Source organism: Oreochromis niloticus, linkage group LG4, assembly GCF_001858045.2.
Source record: "Oreochromis niloticus isolate F11D_XX linkage group LG4, O_niloticus_UMD_NMBU, whole genome shotgun sequence".
Taxonomy (NCBI): domain Eukaryota; kingdom Metazoa; phylum Chordata; class Actinopteri; order Cichliformes; family Cichlidae; genus Oreochromis; species Oreochromis niloticus.
The window spans coordinates 18,230,689-18,250,769 of NC_031969.2; the positions used below are offsets into that span (position 1 = coordinate 18,230,689).

The following is a 20,081-nucleotide window of genomic DNA, read 5'->3' on the forward strand; positions in this document are numbered from 1 at the left end:
CTGTCATGTTAATGCACGTGTGGTTTGTGCCAGTCACGTCTCGCGAAAATATGGGCTTTGTTTTTTCCAGGCCCGTCACTGGGAAGATTGTGTCCCATCTCGAACAGTTAGCTCTGGGAACATTGGTGTGGTTCATTACAGGTACCAGACAGTGTTCTTCTACTGGTGAAGGTACCACCCTTAACGTCGGGCGGGGTCCTAAACAGACCATGCAGTCATCATTTGCATCCTGGGCTGCTTGTTCTGCTAGCAGTAGCCAGTTGTTTGAGTGTCCAGAGATGCCTGTGGTTATTTTGAACCAGTCGTCTGCTTCCAAGTCGGGTCCTACTATCACCACTCTCGTCATATATGTGTGAGGACCCACTGTCAGGACAGGAGCATTCTTGGTGTCTTTCGTCGTGTCGTTGGTTCCGGTTTTTGTGATGTTGCTGCATATTGACAGGTAGGTGTGTGGATCATTTGCATGTTTTCTGTACACAGACAGTGTCAGGTGGTAGCAAGGGGAGTTGGTAAACTGATCCCAAGTTTGGACGGACATGGCTAGCGGGGTTTCAGCCAGAGGGAGCTTTTCCGTATGGAAATTCAGTATCAGATGGGTTGATGTCTTGGTCATATTCATAGTTTTTGACCAGTTCTTTGCCGAGTTTGCCAGCCAGTGCTCACTGTAGGGTGTCCAGTCGTTGCCAGTATAGGTGAAGACAGTGTCCCAGCCTTGGTCCCAGTCCGTGCTTGACAGGTACCAGTCGTATTCGTTCCACTCGTCACCTCGATAGCCTCCAATGTGGAATGAGTTTAGTGGGATCCATACTGTGGAGGAAAAACTGGTTTTGTGGTAGCATAGGTATAGATCTTCGGTCTTCTTCAGGGTTGCAGTTTGGTTACATGGGTTGTCATATTTCCTGGCCCCTGCCACTCCGTAGCAGTATCCTCTACAGAAACTGCGCTTTTTCCGGGACTGCTGGCAGTGGGGATCACAGGGATTATTGGTGCTGGCCATGTTCATGGATACGATGGCTGTTGTCAGGAACACTGAGAACACAAACATGAAGCACAGGGTTGTGACTGCTGTTAGCTGGCATCCTGTTGTCCAATATTGACGTCGTCTATGTCCGTCTCTCCTTTCTCCCTCAGTGGAATCTTGGGTTCTTTGTCTAGCATCTCCATTCCTGTGAGTGTTCTCCTCTTCTCGACCACCAGACATACCCGTAGCCTCTAATGAGTAGACCTCAGCCAGAGGAGTGGGATCACGAGTGTTGCCACTGATCACCCTACCCCCCACCGAGCGAACACTAGAGGTTGGGGAGGACCAGAGTCTAAACTTATCACTCACTTTAAGGAGATGTTGGTGGGTCTTGGATTGGTTCAACCTTCTTTGTGTGGCTTTGATGAATCCACGAAGGTCGTTCAGCAATCCTGCATGCTGTGGGTGTTGTGAGCAGGACCTGGAAGAGACTGGGAGAGAATCACGCGGCAGTTGGTTGCTCAAAACTATTTCTTTGTTTTCCAGTAGTTTTGTCATCCGCTCTGCTGGGGTCGATACTGCTTTCATATAGCCTGAGCTGCCATCCACATGCAAATGAAATGGTTTCTCATAGTCTGGCAGTGCTGTTTTGTTTTTCTGTACCTTTACTGCATGCTCTGCATGCTGTAAAGCATCAGCTAGACTTCCGGTATTTTGAGTGACCCAATGTTTATCTACGTGGGCGCGGACCTTTGGGAGGAGGCCTTTTAGAAACGCGTTTTTTAGTTGTTGTTCGAAAGGGGTGTTCACGCCCTCATCATATTCTAGACCTGAGTTTTGTCTAAAGACTGGTCGTAGTCTGTCTAGGAAGTCAGAGGCAGACTCGTTTTCTTTTTGTTTTGTTTCTCCTATTTTTCCGTAATCTGGGTTTGGCGCCTGAATTAATGGAAATTGCCCTAACGGGCATGGAGGCCATGGCAGTGGGTCTTCGCGGGTCATTAGGTCCAGTTGTTGTCTCGCTGAGACATAAGGGTCTTGTGGTTTCACAAAGGGATTTTTTGAAACAGGGGGATAAGGATTTGGGGGGTATGGTTGCTCAGTCTCAGGGGGACCCGGGGCTGAGGGAAGTGGTTGACAAGGAGGAGGATTGGTGGTTTCGGTAGGTGGCTTTTCGCTTTGTTTATTTTGCTTTTTGTTTCTTTTCTCTTCACGCTTTTTACTTTCCTCCTGCCATGGTACAAAGAAACTTACGTATTCGAACATGCGCAGGACTTTCTTTTTACCACTAGTCTTTTCTATCTCTGCGTGTAGGCATTTACTTAATTGCTGTATTTGGCCAGGGCTACAGTTCCCCTCCCAGGCGGTGCAGTTTGTTTTTTTGGGATTTCTCCACCTATTTGCGCTTATCTTTCCTGCACCAGGGCATTTTTTCTCTAACCATTGTTCATCTGCAGTCAATTCGGGTTTTGTAGATTTATTTCCCATATTTAATTTTGATTTATTTTATTTGATAATTCTTTATGTATTTAGCGCTTAGTAATACACACACACACACCTGCGGCGCTTTCACTGGCACGAGAACAGAGAGAGGTGGCTGACACGCCCTTCTACTTTTGAGCTATTCTCAAAAGCGGTGTCAACTTTATGTGATAAAACACGACCTTCTTCTCGATTCACCAGTACTTCAGCAACCGACAGTAAACAAATCAGTGGAATAGTTCAGCCTCCTTATTGTGCTGTAGAAATCAACTTATTCCACCAAAAAAACAATAAAAACAGACAGTTTTAACGCGCGTTCACGCTACCAGCTTCCTTAAAGCGAGCGTAGTGCTTCCAGCCTTTTAAACTGCGGAATGAGTCCACGCAGGACTACCAATTCCGTCTTACAGGCGAGTCCCTGACTTCCAGCCTTTTTAAACTGCGGAATGAGTCCAGGCAGGACTACCAATTCCGTCTTACAGGCGAGTCTCTGACTTCCAGCCTTTCTTAGGCGAGCTGACTACCAGTCCTCAGGACGAGCTTAATGCTTCCAGTCTGTCTTGGACGAGTCTGCTTCCAACCCTCTGCGGGCGAGCTGACTACCAGTCCTCAGGACGAGCTTAATGCTTCCAGTCTGTCTTGGACGAGTCTTAAGTTTCGTTTTCGTTTTTGCGCAAACCTTTATTATCTCAAAGTAGTCTGTCCTACCTTGGCGCTGGTTTCTTCAGATGCACCTGATCAGCCCCCGACGGTGCGGACCGCTTGTAAAACGTTGCAACGTGGGCTTCTCGTACCGACGGGACCTGGTGAGGTGCTTTCTGTGAGAGCTGCTTTAAATAGGCTGTCTCATCCGGCTTCGAAGGACCAAGAAATGTCAGGGGAAAATTTCCCAAATAGAAAGCTGCCAAAGTAAAACAGAGACACAGTGAGACAATATAAAAAATCATATGTACATGGGTGAACTCTCTAAAGAGTCAGAGAGTCACACAGTACTCTTCTTTATTGCAGGTTATATAGGCATGTAGGTTACACAGCAGACGGAGGCAGTCTCCGCCTGTTTTCAGAATATAGATAGCTCTCAAGAAATGCTGAGCGTGTGCTGATCTTGGTTTCTGTAAAATCAGTTCATGCTGGTTTCAGTTGGGCGAGGATAAAGCAGAAGTACAATGATTAATAAACAGAAACTGAGTGAGTGTGTGTAATCTACTGCTGACAGCTGGGAAAGATGGGTGCATGACACACTGCTCCCAGGTACGCACTGTTCAGATATGTTTAAAATGGGTAAACATATTCACACACGCAAGCAAAAACAAATATGTATACACATGTCATGATGGTATTAATAAAATCCCTTAACAGCTTACCAGCGGGAGAGGCACATGGAGTGATAGGGAGAGGGGGAAACTCTTCTTCCATCCGTGAATACTGAAGCGGTTCGGAAACTGCCTCCAAATAGTCGTGCATGGAGTCGATGAGAGTATTTTTAGTGTCGCCGGGCTTCTCAGTAGCGAGAGAAGACTGAGCAGCTTGGCTAACATTAGCAAGTTTGCTAACGGAGCTGCTAATAGCTTGGAGCTTCTTAGATTCGTTCTTTCTCTTCTCGGGTTTGCTCATTTTGGTTCACAAATAGATACCAAAACTAGAAGTAAAGGATGACTATTGCGTAGGCGTAAATAAAGTCTCTGTTCACTGTGTGTAATATATATTTTAAGAAAGGCCAGGTTCGCAGAGCTCAGCAATACGTGACTGCTCAGAGCGCCATCTTGGCTCCTCCTCGATCCACAGCGCTCTTTGATCTTCTCAAAGGACCATTGTGACGTCACGGGCGACGTCACGTTCTCTGCTAAACCGAGTCCTTAAATAGGGGAGCTCCTTTAACAGTTTACATTGGAGCATTTTCAGAAACAGCCAGTTGTTTTAGACAAAGCTAATACGTATTTAACCTGTGACACCGTGCTTTAAACCTTTAAAATAATGTCACTGGAATCATTAAATAACTTACCTTCTGGAAGGAATAATGAATTGGAATCACTCAGGCTGCGGGTTCAGGCTAATGACATGAGACTGTCTCACCTTCAGGAACTCGTAAGGCTAAGTTCTGAGTCCAACAGTACAAGTACTACTGAGCTGTCTGCCGTTATAAGGGAGAGAGATGAAATCAGCGAAAAGTATAAAGACAGTAAGAGAGCTCACGGGGAAGAGATCAAAAAAATGTGTGAAGAAAACACAAAACTCAAAACAAGGTACGAAAATATAAAAAGAAAAAACGCAGACCTCAGAAGAGGGCACAAAAATATTACAAAAAAACCCGCAGAACTCGGGGAAGAAAATGCAGAACTCAGAAGAGCGTACGAAAATATTACAAAAGAAGACACAGAACTCAAGGAAGACAACGCAGAACTCAGAAGAGGGTACGAAAATATTACAAAAGAAGACACAGAACTCAAGGAAGACAACGCAGAACTCAGAAGAGGGTACGAAAATATTACAAAAGAAAACGCAGAACTCAGGGAAGAAAATGCAAAACTCAGAAGAGGGTACGAAAATATTACAAAAGAAGACACAGAACTCAAGGAAGACAACGCAGAACTCAGAAGAGGGTACGAAAATATTACAAAAGAAATCACAGAACTCAGGAAAACTGTGGAAAATCATCAGCGCCTAGTGGAAGAAGCGCAGTGTATAATAAATAGAAATGCTCCTGAACCTGAGGAGGCTGAGGCCCATGGTTCGTGGTGTCATGGTGCCAAACACCTACTTAAAGTAGGTTTAGGTCTTGCCACAGCGGCCATTGTTGTTCCTGCAGCTTGCTGGGCCATCTCAAAGCTTTTTGGCTGAAGTGAATGTCCCGCTCTGTGGGATCATGATTCCAAAGGCGGGCAGTCTGCCTCGAGGCCGGCGAGGTACTGGAACGAGAGAATGAACGTTTTGCGGTGCTGCAAATGCTTGCATTTGATGCGGTACTTGGATTGTTTTGCCTCGAGTTCCCGGCATGCAATGCGCGAAAGTCACGTGATCTGTCAATCGCTATAGGAAAAACCTTAAATTAAGACCAAGAACACTAGAGGTGAGACATGATCATTAATTAAAATTAAAATTAATAAATGACAGATTTAGTGATATTTTCATAAACACCTCCTTTCCTTGTTTTGTTCTCCATTTTCTTTAGTTCGTCTATAAGATTGCTAAACAAGGGGGAGGGTGCATCCGGCCTCCTCGGCTGTAATTGGTCCAGCCCAGAGTCGATCATGACCAATTGGCCAATCCAACACCTTTCATTATATATACCCTTCCTAAAAAAAATAAATAAAATAAAATTAAAAAAAAATCCATCGGCCCATAAAAACAAAAATCGCCAGCGGCCCCCCGGGCAAATGCCCGGTATGCCCGATGGCCAGTCCAGCTATGTGAGTTATTGAGTAAAAATGAACAGCTGTACAACTGCAGGTAAAAAACTGTTAATGGAAACTCTTCTGTTTTTAAATCAGTGTGTTCCAAAAATGTACACAGATAATTTAATTTAATAATATAAAGAAAACCACATTTGAAGATAACATTCAAAATGTGCAGATGATTTATGAGATGAAGCGTACAATTATTAAAGCCCCTCCTCACCACCAGCCTCCAGCCTTCACACAGATGCAAAGAGGTGAACTCCTGAGTGTTTAGGCAACTTCTGCTTAAATCGTGCCGCATCATGAAAAATCAAAGAGTAAAAGTTATTCATCTACACCCATCGGAGGACAAAATCAAAGAGGAACGAGACGCATACTATGCATATGTAATAGGTTAACATATGTGTTTAAGTTGAAATGTGTGGCTGGTAAATCTGGATTACACCAATAGTTAAAAAGTTAAGAGATAAAAAGACTTATGGGGATGTTAGTTCAGTTTATGTCTTCAAACAAAGAAAAAAAGGGAACACCCCAGTTATATTTTGGTCTTTGTTATATCTTTCGGTGTTGATTCAGTATTTTCTAATTATACTTTACATCTTCCATGGCATTACTTAAAAATACCACTAGGTGGCGCATAGTGGCCAGGAGAAGCGTAAACCCCCCTGGGAGGCAAATCTGCAGAATAAATCCTGCAGTTGAATTGTAAACAAGTTAATGATCTGTGCCTCTTTATTTCAATATACAGGTGGGTTACTAGTCCTCAAAATGACTAATAGGTAACACAGTAGAAGCAATAAGACTGTTGTGAACTCGTGAATGAAAGTATACCGTTATAAGTTAAGTACTGTTGTGTTTTGATCGTGATGTGAACGTGATCATGCTAGGCTAAGGGACTAACTAGCGGGGAAAGTGAGTTTCAAGTACCGTAGCGATGCTAATGCACGTTCTCAGTTGTGTGTTCTCTATATGTCTTGTTGAAGTAAGACAGGATGCAAAGGCTGTAATTGATCCTTGCATAGCCACTCATGTGCTGTATATGAATAGTTATTTGCTATTCATGGGCTGTGAGTTACAGTACATTGTATTTCTTGATGCAAGTGATATGTATGTGTAACCGGAACAAAGGCTGAGGCAACCTGGTCACTGCGAGCCAATGTTATCTATATGTATGATGGTTAATGTATATTCGCCAAGGTTATTCCTGTACTTTTTTTTTTTATTATTCCTGTACTTTTGACAATGCGCTGACAGCTGTTATGCCACACGTTACAAAGAATTGCTGGTTCTTATCAGAGGCGATTAATGACTTGTTCCCCTGTTGATGTGCAGAATAAATCCTGCAGTTGAATTGTAAACAAGTTAATGATCTGTGCCTCTTTATTTCAATATACAGCTGCGGGATCTAGGATTGCACCCCTCCCAGGCACCTGTCACACCAGGGGGGCAACACATACTCTGTCTCTTTTCATATGTGTGTGTGTGTATGTTTCATAAAACAACATTTTAATGTTAATGGCCAATCCTTAATATGTTTAAACGGCTCCTCAGAATCTCAGCAGAGCCGGCTCGCCAGCATCAAAGCCGAAGCCGACAAGGTGTACAGCTTCTCTGACAACGCACCCAGCCCGTCCATCGGCGTGGCCAGCAGGATGGAGGCTGGCCTGGCGCCCACGCTCCACATGGACCAGAACGGAGCCGACAACACGTCGGTCAAGACCGGTAGCCCTGCCCACTCTGACATCTCTGATGCTGGGGAGGACGGCGAGGGTAAGGCGGGGGGGGGGGTAAAGGTCAAGCCAGAGCCTGACCAGGGACCTCGTGAGGGCGTCAAGAAGACGCTGTTTCCCCCTCAGGCGTCCAATAAAGATTCGCCGCACTACCCCAGCTACGACGCCTACTACTCCCCCACCTATGCCAACAGGGGTGGAGTCGGGCCGAGCGGAGAGTGTCGAAGCCGCCATGTGGTACAGACAGGTAAAGGTGTCCAGTCTCCTCCCTCTGTCACGGCTCTTTCTGCCTCGCTTGTGTTTTAAGATTGATTGAGGTTAATTTGATGCTGACTTAGGTTTCTCCCCCTCTGCAGGAGCCCAACTCGCGTCTGTGGTCCTCCGTCTACCCCAGCAAATACTCGGAGGCTCCGAAACCGCAGGAGGACGACAGGTGGAAGGAGGAGCGGGACAGGAAGGTGAAGGAAGAGAGGCTGCGGCCCAAGGAGAGCCTCCAGAAAGATGAGTCGGCAAAGGAGGCTCGGAGGGCAGGACACAGCTGGCCTCCGAGGAGCTCCACGGGGGCGGGAAGGAGGCGCGCCGAGCCACCCCGGGTACAGAGGCATGCCCTCGGTCATGATGCAGAATTACCCAGGTGAGAAACTCAAACACGACATAAAGCAGGCGCATGCTGCACCAAAGAGAGCATGAGGGCGGCGAGGACTGGAGAGTGAAAACCAGGGAGGAGCGCGAGTGTTTTGGTTTGACCGAAATGTAAAAAGTCATGTTTCTTTGTGGTTTCTGAGGGACGAGCGAATGCCAGCTGTTGGTTTTGGTTTCTGTTTAGGCTCGCCGGTACCAAACCTGTCAACTGTTCACGGTGATAAGACTTCAGGAAGCCACAGTTCAATGTGCAACTTCCTCTAAAAACCACCAATTTTCACTTTTTTCCACATTTCTGTGTAAACAAATCAGATCAGGCTGTTTTAGACCAGCAGACGCTTAAAATTTACTTCTGTTCATTTTCATTCACATTATTAATATAAAATTAGACGAATGCAGCGCACGGCCCCAGATGATCAGACTTTCACTGGCCCCCGAAAGAAGCGTGAAGCTTTAAAAACGCTGTAGAGGAGTTGATGCTGAAAGCTCAACCGAACTCTGACAGGTTTAAAGATCTTTAAGCTATCTCACCACTGCATGTTTAATCCTGGCTACGGTGGCCACTGTGGGACAAACATCCAAGTCAACAAAGACGCATCAAAGTCAGTGTTACTGTAGCCTGTTGTAGGCTCTTCACCTTGCACTGTAAGTGGCCTTGTGGAAACTGTTGTTGTGATTTGGCGCTATAGTTTGAGGTGAGAAGGAATAGGATGACATTTTATTAAAGTGGCGTTGTCTCTTTCCTTCCTGTTGTTATGTGTTTGGTGAAGGATAAAACACTCTTGTTTCATATCTCAAGTCTGAAGATGCAGGCATGAATTTAAAAGCTCCTCCAAGGCAAACAAACGCCTACGATTTCTCTTCTCCTCTGCCTTTGGCGTCATGCATTTGTGGGCAGTCTCTAGCCACATACATAAAACGTGACTGGGTGGATCCATCTCAGCCATTGTAGTCAAAGCTGGTGGGGGTAACACGGAGCTCCTTTGTATTTTTAGTGGATTCATTCTTAGTTTGTGAGAATTCCTAAGTTTGTTGGAGAACACAGTTACACACAAATCACCACTTTTTGTTGTCTTTTCATTAAATAACCTGAAAAATGGTGTACTGTACCTTTAGAGCTGCTGCCTGAAACTTCACTGCCTCAAGCTGCCGTCACGTCATCATGTCGAACCGTCCGCGGATCCGTGTTGTTTCTTTATGTTGGTCTCTCCAGGCTGCCAGCCAGTTACTACGCTTCCTCATACGGCGGGAAGGTGGTCGCAGGCGAGGACGGCGAGAAGCCCTCCAGGTCAAGTCCGTCTGTGAAGCTGTCCAGTGAGGCCAAAGATCTGGACCTGCTGCAGCTGCACGACAGCCAGTACAAAAGCAAGTCGCTGTCCATCCAGGACAGCAAGACGCCGCATGAGCGGGAGCGGGAGAGAAAGGGAGGGCGACCAGCCACGCTCCTCGCCCTCGCAACGCATCAGTCCCATCACCACCTGGGATACCCTCTGTACGACCTGTCCTACCCCTCAGGTGAGCCTCGCCTGCTGCCTTTAGATCCTCTTTAGCTCAGGTGTTCTCAGACTGGAGGACAACCTGCTCAGTTTAGTGACCAGCCACACAGCCATGGTGATTGTTAGATTTGTATTGTGATTGTCATTTATGCTTAGAAATATCTACTTATATATTCTTAGAGTTTTATAATTAGGTGTAGATTGGTAGAGGTTTGATCCTTAATAGTCTGCAAGCTTTGTGTGCATTCCAGAGCTCTCTGACTTTCACACCCACATCCTGGGAGCATGGGAGAGGTCGTACCTTGTTTGATTGTTTTATGGTAGGATAAACGTATCTATATCTGTTTTAGGCTAAGTGCCTTTTGTTTAGATGGACGGCTCTGGGGAGTCTTCCTGGGGTCACAGTTTGACCCCCACACATTATTGTTATTGCTTTTTCTTGCTCCTCTTTTTTTAAACACACCAAAAACTTGCAATTAATAAAAAGCAATTATGCGTGAGTAATGCGCAGGTGCTCATCACATCCATGAATATGCTTGGACTTCTGTGCCGCTCCTCTGCACCTGTACTTAAATTCACCTGCCCTGTTTCACGTGTCTCCACCTACTGGTCAGATCATTGAATCTCAGTATAAAAAAAACAGTGTTACTGAACAAGACGTCAGCCTCCTCTTCATCATCATCATCACCTTCTTCTTCTGTTGTTGTTGTTTTAATTTCAAACCATTCCCTGGTAAAATCTTATGACCCGTGATCTCCTCTCACTTTCTACAGGCACACTTGATTGGCCAGCCTCTATGCCTCTCAGTCATGTGACTGGATCAAGTGAAGAAGCGTTTTTGTTTCCGTGACATCAGTTCATGGTGTTCTGTGTATGTTTGACATCTCTGCCTGGACGTCCAGCCGACTGCTCTGACCCTTGCTGGACCGGATCCTGGTCCCGTTTGGTTTTGCCGGTTCTGGGCGGTCCCGTTAGCCAACAGGTGCTGCTGGGATGCAGGTGGGCAGAATTCACAGTGACGTACCTGCAGGGACGACTGGGCACTCTGTCATTTTACGGCACTCGGATTGGGTTTTTATGTCCTGCGGTGACGTCTGACCTCTTTTAGAAGGACGGGCTCAGCTCTGGATGACATCACACCATTACCTGGATGCATTTCAGCTTCACGTGAAATAAAGAGAACACTGTGGATGAAGGGGGGCCGGCCTCCTACTCTTCTTTTTGTCTGGTAGGCTGTGCCTCTGTTTTTCTACTGTTGTTGATCTGATATTAAACCTGTAGCTGGTGGAGCAGTGCTCAAGCTCAGTGTCCTCATTTATTCCCTGAAAACACCAGAGAGAAGCTGATGTCGTGAAATGTCTTCAGGTCCTGGGATGATGGAAGGCAGGAGGAATTCGCTCAGATTAAAGGGTTCTTCTTTCAAACAAAAAGCTTGCAGATTCTGGTTTCATTGTGTAGAATAAAATATTTCCTGGTTTAAAAACATAAAACAAATGGAGAAGTGTGCTTATGGATGTCGATCCATCGATTATTCACTTTATTCGGTAATATGTGGCCTCGTAGAGAACTGACCTGCCTAATGTACTGCAAAGCACATGTACATATATTTCAGGATCACTGTAACCTCAGTGGCTTTAAATAAACTTTATTTTGGAGTTTCATATTTTGATTTTGCACAGTTTTCTTTAGGAAACAACTTTTTCTAGTCATTCACATTTATTTAATGTGCTAAATTAAGTTTTGGGCATGTGTGGCACTATGATATAGATGAATACATGAAAAATGCAGCCCCCATTTTATTTTGATGCTTCAAGTAACTTTTCTTTTGGGAAAAACTACTGTTAATGTCTATTTTGCTGTAATATAAGTTCCGCCAGCAGAGGGCGCTCGGTGTCTTACGCATCAGTAGCCCACACCTCGCTAGAAGAAGAGTAGTGCAGAGCTGGCGCACCAGGTAGTTCCTGTTACCTGCTGTTTTACAGGTAAGCTGGGTTCCAAATAATACATATGTGATAGACAACAGTAGCAATCGAAACGTAAACGTAAAAGCTAGAGAGCCAATTCACGAGTTTAAGGGTTGATAACGGTGAATCACCAGCAGATGTTGGAAAATTCACCTTTGTTAGAGGGAAGTCACCTTTGTTAGATAGCAAAGTATTTAAAAATGAATTTCATTTCATTATGTATGATCTGAGCATGCGCAGAATGATCCACAGCGCTCTTTGATCTTCTCAAAGGACCATTGTGACGTCACGGGCGACGTCATGTTCTCTGCTAAACCGAGTCCTTAAATAGGGGAGCTCCTTTAACAGTTTACATTGGAGCATTTTCAGAAACAGCCAGTTGTTTTAGACAAAGCTAATACGTATTTAACCTGTGACACCGTGCTTTAAACCTTTAAAAAAATGTCACAGGAATCATTAAATAACTTACCTTCTGGAAGCGATAGTGGAGAGGAATCACTAATGCTGCAGTTTGAGGCTAGTGAGATGAGCCTGTCTCACCTTCACAGAGACGTAGTGCTTAAATTTGAGCACAAGCGTAGAATAACTGCAGAACTAAGGGTAGCGCTTGAAAATATTAAGAAAGAAAACGCAGATCTCAGGAAAGAGCTCAAAAATATTAAGAAAGAAAACGCAGATCTCAGGAAAGAGCTTGAAAATAGTAGCAAAGACAACTCAGAAGTCATGGAAGAGCTCGAAAATATTAAGAAAGAAAACACAGATCTCAGGGAAGAGCTCAAAAATATTAAGAAAGAAAACGCAGATCTCAGGAAAGAGCTCGAAAATAGTAGCAAAGACAACTCAGAACTCATGGAAAAGGTCGAAAATATTAAGAAAGAAAACGCAGATCTCAGGGAAGAGCTCAAAAATAGTAGGAAAGAAAACACAGTTCTCAGGGAAGAGTTCGAGAATAGCAGGAAAGACAATGCAGAGCTCAGGGAAAGGTCGAAAATAGCAGGAAAGACAACGCAGAGCTCAAGGAACAGCTCGAAAATAGCGGGAAAGACAACGCAGAGCTCAAGGAACAGCTCGAAAATAGCGGGAAAGACAACGCAGAGCTCAGGAAAGAGCTCGAAAATAGCAGGAAAGACAACGCAGAGCTCAAGGAAGATCTCGAAAATAGCAGGAAAGACAACGCAGAGCTCAGGGAAGAGCTCGAAAATAGCAGGAAAGCGAATGCAGAACTCATGAAAACTGTGGAAAATAATCAGCGCCTACTTAAAGTAGGTTCAGGTCTTGCCACAGCGGCCATTGTTGTTCCTGCAGCTTGCTGGGCCATCTCAAAGCTTTTTGGCTGAAGGGAATGTCCCGGGGATCATTCAAAGAGCGGGGATCGCTACAATTGTGGATTTAAAGTTACCCTTTAAAAACAGTAATGATGTTTTCCAGCCACAGTCCATCTTCATCCTGGCGTTGTTCCCGCTGGTGCAGGGGACTCGAGCATCTTTTGGACTCGAGCCACAGCCCACCAACCTGTCATAAATACGCTGTGCTCTCCTATATGTTTGATTTTATTTTGCCCCTCACCCCCCCAACCAGTCATGGCAGAAGACCGCCCCTCCCTGAGCCTGGTTCTGCCAGAGGTTTCTTCCTGTTAAAAGGGAGTTTTTCCTCTCCACCGTTGCCAGAGTGCTTGCTCATAGGGGATCATTTGATTGTTGGGGTTGAATTTTTGGGTTTCATTTAATTGGCTTGAACTGAAAAACCTAAAAATTCAGGTGAGGGTTTTACATAGTGGAGAGCACTACATTTGTTAACTGCACTTTTTTTATTGTAGTTTTTGCAGTGCTTCCTACTACAAAAACTACAGATAAAAACCTTGCAGTTAGCAGCAAATCAAAATAAAGTTTTTATTTCAAATATATTTCATTATATTTTCTGTCATCATTTATTATAGATTAAGTGCAAGAGTTGTTAAGTGTGGATAATTAAATAATAGTTTATTGCAATAGCAAATTGCGCCTTGTTCTCAGATGGACAGCAAGTGGAGAGTGATAGATGAGATGAGGAGATGGGAGGAGGAAGAGAGGCAAAGAGTGATTCACAGGCAGAGCCTAGTTTATTTACCACAGTTTTTTGTTGCCTGGACACTTCTTTGTACACATGGGTCGTATCTTTTGTATGATAATTACTGATAGAGACAGACGTGACTCTGTATTTATATTTCTTGCAGCCTGTTAACACTGTACCTCCTGCCTTTACAAACGGCTCTTCTGTGTTTCTGTCTCATCGTTCTGCAGATGAACATTTGTCGCCCACTGTGATCTCAGCACGTTTTCCTGGTTCTGGAGAGCAGATCGAGCGTTGATCTGAGTCCTGTGATTTCCAGTAGTGATTTATTCCCAAGACAAAATCAAATTGTCCTCTGCTGCCGTGTTGTTGCACAATGAAAACGATGGAGGTGTCAGAAACGGTCCGGCCCTGGTTATTGTCTCAGATATGACGCTAGTCTTATCCTGTCCGCTTCTGTGTGTATATATGTAATATGCATATCCACATAATTATGGATATTATAATTATGATATTTAATAAACACACTGTATTTTAAAGAACATACATTAAGAAACTGATTGTATTAAATTTTTATTTCAAATATATTTCATTATATTTTCTGTCATCATTTTATTATAGATTAAGTGCAAGAGTTGTTAAGTGTGGATAATTAAATAATAGTTTATTGCAATAGCAAATTGCGCCTTGTTCTCAGATGGACAGCAAGTGGAGAGTGATAGATGAGATGAGGAGATGGGAGGAGGAAGAGAGGCAAAGAGTGATTCACAGGCAGAGCCTAGTTTATTTACCACAGTTTTTTGTTGCCTTATGGTTCCAAGCGCTTTCACCAATCTTTGCATTTTGTTATTATCTCATAACACTTGTTTAATCGGCTACCATCTCTCCTATGGAAGTTTTACTGTCTACAGTCCCAGATCAACACAGCCCTGCCCTCCAGCACTATCAGCAGCGGGAGCAGCAGAAACCCCTCAACAGCAACATTTTACCCCATCAGGTAAAACATAGGCTATGTTTGCTTTGCCTTATCGCCACCTCACAACACTGATATAGTATGATGCGATCCCATATTAGATTCTTGATGAATGTGTCTTGTTGTTATTCAGCCTGGTTCAATGTGCCCCTTTTTAACTTGAGCACCCGCCCCTTTAAAGATCTCTGCATGGCCCTGACCAGGAGGGGATTAAAGAAGAGTGGGGTGAGAGCCAGACTCAAGAGGCAGACACACAAACAACGAGCGCTGCCGTCCATTATCTTTGCTAATGTGCTAATGTGACAAGCTGCAAGCCTGCATCAACCACTTCCATGAGTACAGAACTGCCTCCGTTCTGGCATTTACGGAATCGTGGTTAAACAACAACGACGACAACAGCACGCTACACATTGCTGGCTTTTCACCACCCCTTCATCTGGACATCTTGGCCCTGACAACATCAGCAGTGGAGTCCTGAGGCACTGTGCAGGGTAACTAGGAAGTGTGTTCCGGACTCACTGTTAGGATCCACTGATTTAGTCACTGATCAACCTTCAGTCACGTAGGAGGTCAGAGCTTCATGTTTATGGGATTAATGTGCAGTTTCATTGAATCTGTATTTATCTGTAAACAGGGTTCATACGGGTGCATGAAATATGTGATGTTTGGTGCAGTTTTCCTGTTTTGTGGGGAAGAAAGGCTTTTTAAGTCAACCTAAGATGATTCGTTTTCATTTTCACATGGTCTTAGTGAGGTGATGCAAAGTGAAACATGCTTTCTGTTTGTTTTTTCGGCCATGTGCTGGGAAAGCTTGAACATGGACCTTGAAAGTGCTTAAAAAGTGCTTGAATTGGAGCCAGAAAAAGGCGTATGAACCCTTGATTGGGAGGTGATGGAGTCTGAAACCATGTGATCACTGTAAGCTCTGTGATTTATTACCTGATGGACCAGCAACACCTTCACTGTGTTTAAATGAGAATGAATCCAGCTTTACTTTAATATAGACGGCACTGTGCAAAAGTCTTGAGCCCTCGTTTCTTTACATTTTGCAGGAGAATTGGAAACGGGTGCAGCGATTCACTGAAACGTGCAAATATTCATTAAAAATACAGAATACGAGGCAAAAATCAAGTCTTTACAGTTGTAACGAGCTTGAACGTGAATGTTTGGTCTGACCTTCATCCTTCAGCTCACTCTGAACTCTCTGAGCAGCTCTCTGTCGTCTCTGTGAGGACCTGCAGGAACACTTCTCCAGACTTCTTGAAGGACATTCAAAGCTCTTCTGCCTTTTCTTGATTATGTTGATGATTCCACACTGTTTATGTCCTGCCGGGCTTTGTGCTCTGGGAATGCCAGACCATGACTGATATTTTGTAGATCAGAATGCGTAGTTGTGAACTGAGTTTTGTAAGGTTGTGTTAGCATTAAGTGTTGTGGTGCTGATGAAAGTCCTGCTGGCAGAAATGACCTTCAGCCAGAAAGGTTGATGGTCAGGATGAACCTGGACACTTCTTTGTACACATGTGTGTCGTATGTTTTGTATTATAATTACTGATAGAGACAGACGAGACTCTGTACAGTGGAACCCCAACTTATGGAATAAATTCGTTCCAGAGGGTCTTTCGTAAGTCAAAATTTTCGTAAGTCGAAGCACCTTTTTCCATCGCATTTTGAGTGAGGCGATGCTGGCTGAAGACGAAGTTCTTGGTGGAGGAGGACCTCGCTCATATTTTCAATAATTTCTCTCTTTGTTTCCATTGAGAGCACTTTACGCTTCTTCTTTTCACTCGAATCACTTGCAGAAAGTTTTTTCGGCCCCATTATGAATGAACGATAGGCTATTTGCAAACGAAAAGCACACGAAATAGCGCACTGCAACAACAATACGTCTTTCACGTGGAACAGCGAAATGCAAGTACGAAAGCCGAGGGTTATCACATGATTCGGAAGGCATTCTGGGCTCAGCCAGCGGATTTCGTTACGCGGGCATTTTGCTGTACCACGGGCAGAAATATTGCCGTGAAGTGCCTTCGTAACTTGAATTTTTCGTTAAATGGGGTCTTCGTTAGCTGGGGTTCGACTGTATTTATATTTCTTGCAGCCTGTTAACACTGTACCTCCTGCAAAAATATCTGCTGGAGTTTATGCTGCACTAAAACCTCTATGACATAGTTGCACTCACTGCTAAAAGGAAAGCCAGAGGAGCAGACACATCCCAGCAAAACACTGATGCAGTTTTTACACATTAAATGGAAGTGATATAAGATACAGTCCTGATTAAAAGGTTTAAGACCACTTGAAAACTGGCAAAAATCATATTTTGCAGGGTTGGATCTTAACAAATGTTGTTACTAAGAAAATTTTTTATTCTCAAATGCAGACATTTCAAAGCTAAATGACATGATTTTGAAAATGAGAAGTGATATTAAGTATATTCATTGTTAATCACAGAATCATAATTCATATATGATTTTATTGATAGTTAATTATGTTTAACTGCTCAGCACTGATCAGAATATAACCAGGAATAAGTTTAACCTGTGTGATAGATCAGAAAATGTAATATAGACGGGCTTCACACAGAGTCTGTCCTTAGTGTGTGTGCGTGTGTGTGTGTGTGTGGCAGCTCCAATTATAGAGCCAGCATTCCTCACTAGTTTGTCTCCTCTCATTTCTAAAACATGTATCAAACAGACAAATATGCAACAATAAGAAAAAACCTTCTTCCCAGCACTATACACCCACTCTCCTGTTGGCATATTTCTGCTGTTTCCTGTTCACCAGTGGATCAATGGATTCATGTAAATGTTGAAATATGAATCATGGCCATGAGAATAATCTAAATGTACATCCACCACATGGTCAAATATTACTGAACTGGTGGTCCAAATCTCCACAGGATGCCTTTAAGCAGTCAGGATCTGTCTGTGGAATAGTTTCAAGGATCATTTGTTTTGGATCACCTGGAGAGTTTCCCTCCTTTCTCCTGCAGGGGTTTCCTCTCTATCAGCAGTGCTTCCATCTGTGCAGCCCGTCCAGTTTTCCCACCAGAGGAGACATTTCAGGGTTGGTTAATCATTTTTGATCTATTCACACTGCAACACAGCATCTACTATTTTGGGGCTCAGCTCATGGGGTTCCCAGGCAAACGCCAGCCCCAACGTCACAGACCAGGAGCGGTTCTGGGATAGCTCTTCCACGCTGTTATTTCACTTCAGCTGAATGCGATGAACAGATTGTAGGAAATTATGACTAGTAATTCACTTTAACATTAAATGTTGATACAACACAAACTCTCGTCAGAGAGATACATGTTTTAAAGGTGAGCAGCCAAATAATTATTAAAACATTATAAAAACAACACAAAAACAGCTTGTTAGAGTTAGCAGGTAGATTAGCATTTGAGATTTCCATTGAGAACAGCGAGGTTCAATTTTCAGTCCTCTTTTATTCTCATGATACATGTCGTCCAATTGCATCTCACCCTGCAGGATTTTTACAGAAATATTTAATAAAATCTTCTAATTTTCATCATGTTTTTCTGTAATGGTGTCTGGGTGGTTGACCCAGTGTTTTAAGTTTGGACATTTTGTCGGTGTTTAGTTTACCTGTGTCTGTTTCCTGTTTTATTATGATAGTCTTTTGTCCTGTGCTCGTTATGTTGAGTTTACTTCTTGTTTCATTAGTTAGATTTGTTCCAGCCGTGTTTTCACCCGTTTCTCATCGTCTCATTATTTGTTTGTCTCTGCTGATGGTCACGTCATCGTCAATGCCTCGTGCATGCACCCTGTAGATGTTATTAGTTTCATCATTATGAAGGAATTTCCTCAGTCTCAACTCTTCAGTCAGTTTCAGCACTGTTCTCTGAAGGTCCCACCACAGCTTCTCAGTCAGGCTGAGGTCTGGACTGACTGGAGCATTGCACCACTTTGATTCTTTTCTTTTTCAGCCATTCTTTAGAGATTTGGCACTGTTCTTGGTATCACTGTCATGTGTATGACTGAGTTTGGCCTGAGCTTTAGCTGTGGGGCTGATGGCCTCACATCTGACTCTAGAATACATTTGTATACAGAGGAATTCATGGTTTACTGAGTCACTGCACGGAGCCCAGATCATCATCCCTCCACCACCGTGCTGACAGCTGGTGTGATGTGTTTCGTTTTCTCCTTTATGGACAAACATGCCCACTTTGGTTTTTTCTGTCCAAAGGAACCTGAGCCCTGCTGCAATGTTCATTTAAAGAGAAGAGGCTTCCTCCTGGTAACCCTTCCAAACAAGTCACACTTCTCAGTCTCTTTCTATTTGTACTCTCATGAACTTTAACATTTAACATGAGGCCTGTAGAGTCTGAGAATGAGAATTCTTGGGTTTTTGCAGCTTTTCTGAGCGTTTGGATGGTCTTAGGTTGAATTTGCTGGAACATCCACTCCTGAGATGATTGTAGCATTGTGTTAACACACAACTGAATGCTGCAGACCAGCAAACTGCAAAAACGTCTGCATTTGCAAAGGTTCTCACACCTGCTGTTGGATACACCCATCAAATACAACTGATTTTAATTCCTATGGAAACATTAAGGACAAACTCCGTTTCAGTGGTTCACATAATGAATTAAAAACAGTAACTGGTAGCAGAGGCGGGATTGTTGGAGTTTGACACATCAAAAGTGAATAAACAGATTTTTATACCTGCGTCTGTTCTGCTGTGTCAGACTACGACCCACAAAGTGGAGACCTACGTCTTTCATATGTTCCGGCACTACGGCTTCAGCTGGATGAGAAAGAGCGTCGACTACTTCCTGCTGCAGTCCAACTCAAAGTACATCACCTGGTGGTCGATGGCCCTCAGCCTCCTCATCGTCACCTCTGGGTACCTGCGGCTACTCTTCCTCAAAAGCCTCTTTGTCAGCAATACCGGCACAGAGGGCGAGAAGCCTCGGTGCTGATAGACTCAAACGAAAACCAAAAGAAAAAGAATTTAAAAAATAAAAATGTCTGGATTTGTGTGGAGGAACGGCAGACACGAACGAATTCAAAGCAGTGATGGTTCTTTCTCCTTGAATGAATAAATATTAGAAATAATCATGTTGAGAACCTGTGGTCCATCATCAAATGTGAGATTTACAAGGAGGGAAAACAGTACACCTCTCTGAACAGTGTCTGGGAGGCTGTGGTTGCTGCTGCACGCAATGTTGATGGTGAACAGATCAAAACACTGACAGAATCCATGGATGGCAGGCTTTTGAGTGTCCTTGCAAAGAAAGGTGGCTATATTGGTCGCTGATTTGTTTTTGATTTGTTTTTGAATGTCAGAAATGTATATTTGTGAATGTGGAGATGTTATATTGGTTTCACTGGTAAAAATAAATAATTGAAATGGGTATATATTTGTT

The 20,081-nt window shown here is 43.8% G+C and overlaps 2 protein-coding genes and 2 long non-coding RNA genes across 7 annotated transcripts; all 4 read left to right on the forward strand.

The window, feature by feature from the left end:
* The first annotated feature begins 4,360 nt into the window (after positions 1-4,360).
* On the forward strand, positions 4,361-13,570 carry LOC109201960 (puff II/9-2 protein-like). The gene is made up of 2 exons (XM_025906612.1): positions 4,361-4,411; positions 12,106-13,570. The coding sequence occupies exon 2, from the start codon at positions 12,109-12,111 to the stop codon at positions 12,895-12,897; it is 789 nt and encodes a 262-aa protein (XP_025762397.1). The 5' UTR covers positions 4,361-4,411; positions 12,106-12,108; the 3' UTR covers positions 12,898-13,570.
* Positions 7,678-11,127, forward strand: LOC109201959 (zinc finger protein 609). Of its 4 annotated transcripts, XR_003219834.1 has the most exons (6): positions 7,678-7,812; positions 7,922-8,199; positions 9,421-9,722; positions 10,477-10,702; positions 10,812-10,931; positions 11,039-11,127. XR_003219834.1 is itself a non-coding variant. In XM_025906614.1 (4 exons), exons 1-4 carry the CDS (start codon positions 7,750-7,752, stop codon positions 10,551-10,553), a joined length of 720 nt encoding a protein of 239 aa, XP_025762399.1. In that variant the 5' UTR covers positions 7,678-7,749; the 3' UTR covers positions 10,554-10,992. The 4 variants fall into 4 exon arrangements, 1 of the variants encoding a protein (XP_025762399.1); XR_003219832.1 differs by having other exon boundaries at positions 10,477-10,931; XR_003219833.1 differs by lacking the exon at positions 11,039-11,127 and having other exon boundaries at positions 10,812-10,992.
* Positions 13,571-13,715: 145 nt separating the features above from the next.
* LOC109201961 (uncharacterized) lies at positions 13,716-16,091 on the forward strand. Its single transcript, XR_002061911.2, has 3 exons — positions 13,716-14,174; positions 14,613-14,713; positions 14,871-16,091. It is a non-coding gene; the product is annotated as an uncharacterized LOC109201961 (long non-coding RNA).
* Positions 16,092-16,623: 532 nt separating this feature from the next.
* Positions 16,624-19,767, forward strand: LOC109201963 (uncharacterized). Its single transcript, XR_003219845.1, has 2 exons — positions 16,624-17,755; positions 19,401-19,767. It is a non-coding gene; the product is annotated as an uncharacterized LOC109201963 (long non-coding RNA).
* The last annotated feature ends 314 nt before the right edge of the window (positions 19,768-20,081 follow it).

What these genes read in the sequence shown, in the direction of transcription:
- LOC109201959 (XM_025906614.1), top strand. Translation starts at nt 7,750, where the DNA reads ATGCCAACAGGGGTGGAGTCGGGCCGAGCGGAGAGTGTCGAAGCCGCC. An exon ending in CCGCCATGTGGTACAGACAG is followed by an intron (nt 7,813 to 7,921) that starts GTAAAGGTGTCC and finishes CCCCCTCTGCAG; the next exon opens with GAGCCCAACTCGCGTCTGTG. An exon ending in CATGATGCAGAATTACCCAG is followed by an intron (nt 8,200 to 9,420) that starts GTGAGAAACTCA and finishes TGGTCTCTCCAG; the next exon opens with GCTGCCAGCCAGTTACTACG.
- LOC109201960 (XM_025906612.1), top strand. Translation starts at nt 12,109, where the DNA reads ATGTCACAGGAATCATTAAATAACTTACCTTCTGGAAGCGATAGTGGA.